This window comes from Salvelinus sp. IW2-2015, linkage group LG23 (genome assembly GCF_002910315.2).
Source record: "Salvelinus sp. IW2-2015 linkage group LG23, ASM291031v2, whole genome shotgun sequence".
NCBI classification, from domain to species: Eukaryota; Metazoa; Chordata; class Actinopteri; order Salmoniformes; family Salmonidae; genus Salvelinus; species Salvelinus sp. IW2-2015.
Window position 1 is genome coordinate 20,643,952 of NC_036863.1, and position 2,537 is coordinate 20,646,488.

Below are 2,537 nucleotides of genomic sequence, written 5' to 3' on the forward strand. Positions count from 1 at the left end.
GCGTGTCGCAGTTGTGGACATTAGAGGCAGCTTTCACATACAAACCTTTTATTAAAGCAAGATGTGGCGTCTGTATTGGATTCTTTAGTCTCTGCCGGCCGCTTCGGGTGGTGTTTAGGAAACGTTGACTCACCTTCCTAGAAGGGAGAGCTTTGCCATGACAAACAGCCCTGATTGGACACCATGACCCCTCCGAGAGCCAATCAGATAAGTTGTTTGTGCTGAGGCGAGCGTCAGCTTGATCATCGATGACATGGTTCTGAAATGAGTTGCGGGAGGTTCGAATGAAACCTATTTGACTGCTGACGGCCTGATTGGTCTGTCTTCTTCTCTTCTTCTCCTCTGATACCATTGATCTCTCGCTCCAACCTCCATCTCTCTCTCTCCTCCATCTAACAGCACTATTAGCAGAGAGGAGACTGAGAGACTCACACTAATAGGCTATCTGCTGGTTTCCACAGTGTTTACTCTCTATTCTACCCTCTCTATTAGTTCTAATTTCCTGTCTCTACCCATCTTCATCGTATCCTTCTCTGTTTCTATTTCTTGCTCACATTCTCTGCCCCCTCTCCCCTGGAGTCTGTTTTCTTGTTTTTAGTCCTCCTCTCTGATATTAAAGTGTAATTGGTCTATAGTGAGGGACTCTCAGTCCCAGCCCGAACATTCCCCTTTCCCCCTGGGAGAACATAGAGGAGGGCCCCAGCACCTCACTCTCACTCCTCCCCTCTCTCACCTGCATTCTCTATCTCCTTCACCCCTGCTCCCTGCATTCTCTCACCCCATTCCCCTGCGTTCTCTCACACCTCACCCCCGCTCCCTGCGTTTCTCACACCTCACACCGCTCCCTGCATCTCTCACACCCTCACCCCCGCTCCCTGCATTCTCTCACACCTCCCCCATTCCCCTGCGTTCTTCACACCCTCACCCGCTCCCCTGCATTCTTCACACCTCACCCCCGCTCCCCTCGCTTCTCTCACACCTCACCCATTCCCTGCGTTCTCTCAACCCTCACCCCCGCTCCCTGCATTCCTCACACCCTCACCCCCGCTCCCCTCATTCTCTCACACCGCTCACCCCATTCCCTTGCGTCTCTCAACTCACCCCGCTCCCCTGCGTTCTCTCACACCCTCACCCCCGCTCCCCTGCATTCTCTCACACCCTCACCCCGCTCCCTGCATTCTCTCACACCTCACCCCGCTCCCCTGCATTCTCTCACACCCTCACCCGCTCCCCCTGCATTCTCTCACACCCTCCCCCCGCTCCCCTGCATTCCCTCCACACCTCACTCCAGCTCCCATGCATCCACTCACATACTTTGACCCTCCCCTCTCTCCCCTTTCCTCTACATCTACTTACCCCTCTCTACCCCTCTCTCATATTAACCCTCCTCCTATTCACCCTCCCCACGTGTGCTCTCTCCATCTCTCTCCCCCTCAGCAGTAGCTCCATGCCTGCTGTATGCCATGCAGTCTCTCCTCCAGGCCAGTGACATAGGCTCCACAGAGCAGAGCTGTTTCTAGGTCATGCCATTCTTTATGAATAATATAAGGAGTCTGCTTTAAAGGGAATTATTTATAGTGCTACACGTGACTAGCTCACACATTCTCTCTCTCGCTTCTCTACCTCCAATTTCTGTCTATCTTTCTTTCGCTCTCTCTGTCTCCATGTCTATCCTTCTTTTTCACCCCTATCTTTCTCTTCTTCCTCCCCCACTCCTCTCTCTCTCTCTCTCTCTCTCAATTTTTTCAATTCAATTGACTTTATTGACATGGCAAGTTATTATTACTTACATTGTCAAAGTATACATATCGAAAAATTTAAATAAAATATATATGTATATATATATCACAAAATATATATATATTATATATAAATAATGGTGGGACTAACAGTAATAATAATAGTAAGTAGTGGAATGGGATTACCATTAATAACAGCTACAACAAATATTAATCAGAACAACAATACATTAAAGCAACAGTAGTAGACAGTGTCACATGACTGAGAAGACAACAATCAAAAACCAACTAACTAAAAAAAACATATAATATAGAAAATTAAAACAAAGAAAATTTGAAATAAGGAAAATTGAACAAAATAGACATGAGCACAATTCTCTTGGTACGAAAGACAAACAAAACTCAAGCTAAATGGGAAATATTATGACATTACTTGCATTTTTCACTGGCTGTCCCTAGGCGTGGCAGGAGGACACATATTTGCTGCCAAAGACTGCACTTGCTTGGCTTTTCACACCAACAAATATTTGAATTTTTCTTCATCTTTATATCAAATTCTTGTATTGAATTATAATTTTCGGAAGAAATGCTCTTAGTCTGAGTATTGTCACAGTGGTAGAAATGCACTTCTGTCTCTACCTCTCCTGGAGCAGAGTGAGCACAGCCGTCTCTGGGCAGCCAGGTTTGTCTGTGACGACGGTCTCTAAGCCGACTGTCTCACTGAGTCTGTAGTCAAGTTTTAGTTTTTATCAGTACAGTGGTCAATGTCTGCCACATGTAGTTGTTTAGAGCCAAATG

The 2,537-nt window shown here is 46.6% G+C and overlaps 1 protein-coding gene across 1 annotated transcript in view; it reads left to right on the top strand.

Annotated features, from left to right (window-relative positions):
• The window catches only part of LOC139022900 (uncharacterized), a 6,105-nt gene extending 4,585 nt beyond the window's left edge, over positions 1-1,520 (top strand). Inside the window, exons 2-3 of the mRNA XM_070434511.1 lie at positions 636-1,298; positions 1,438-1,520. Of these exons, the coding sequence (XP_070290612.1) occupies positions 636-1,298; positions 1,438-1,520 (746 nt within the window). The remainder of the gene's footprint in view (positions 1-635; positions 1,299-1,437) is intronic.
• Positions 1,521-2,537: the final 1,017 nt, after the last annotated feature.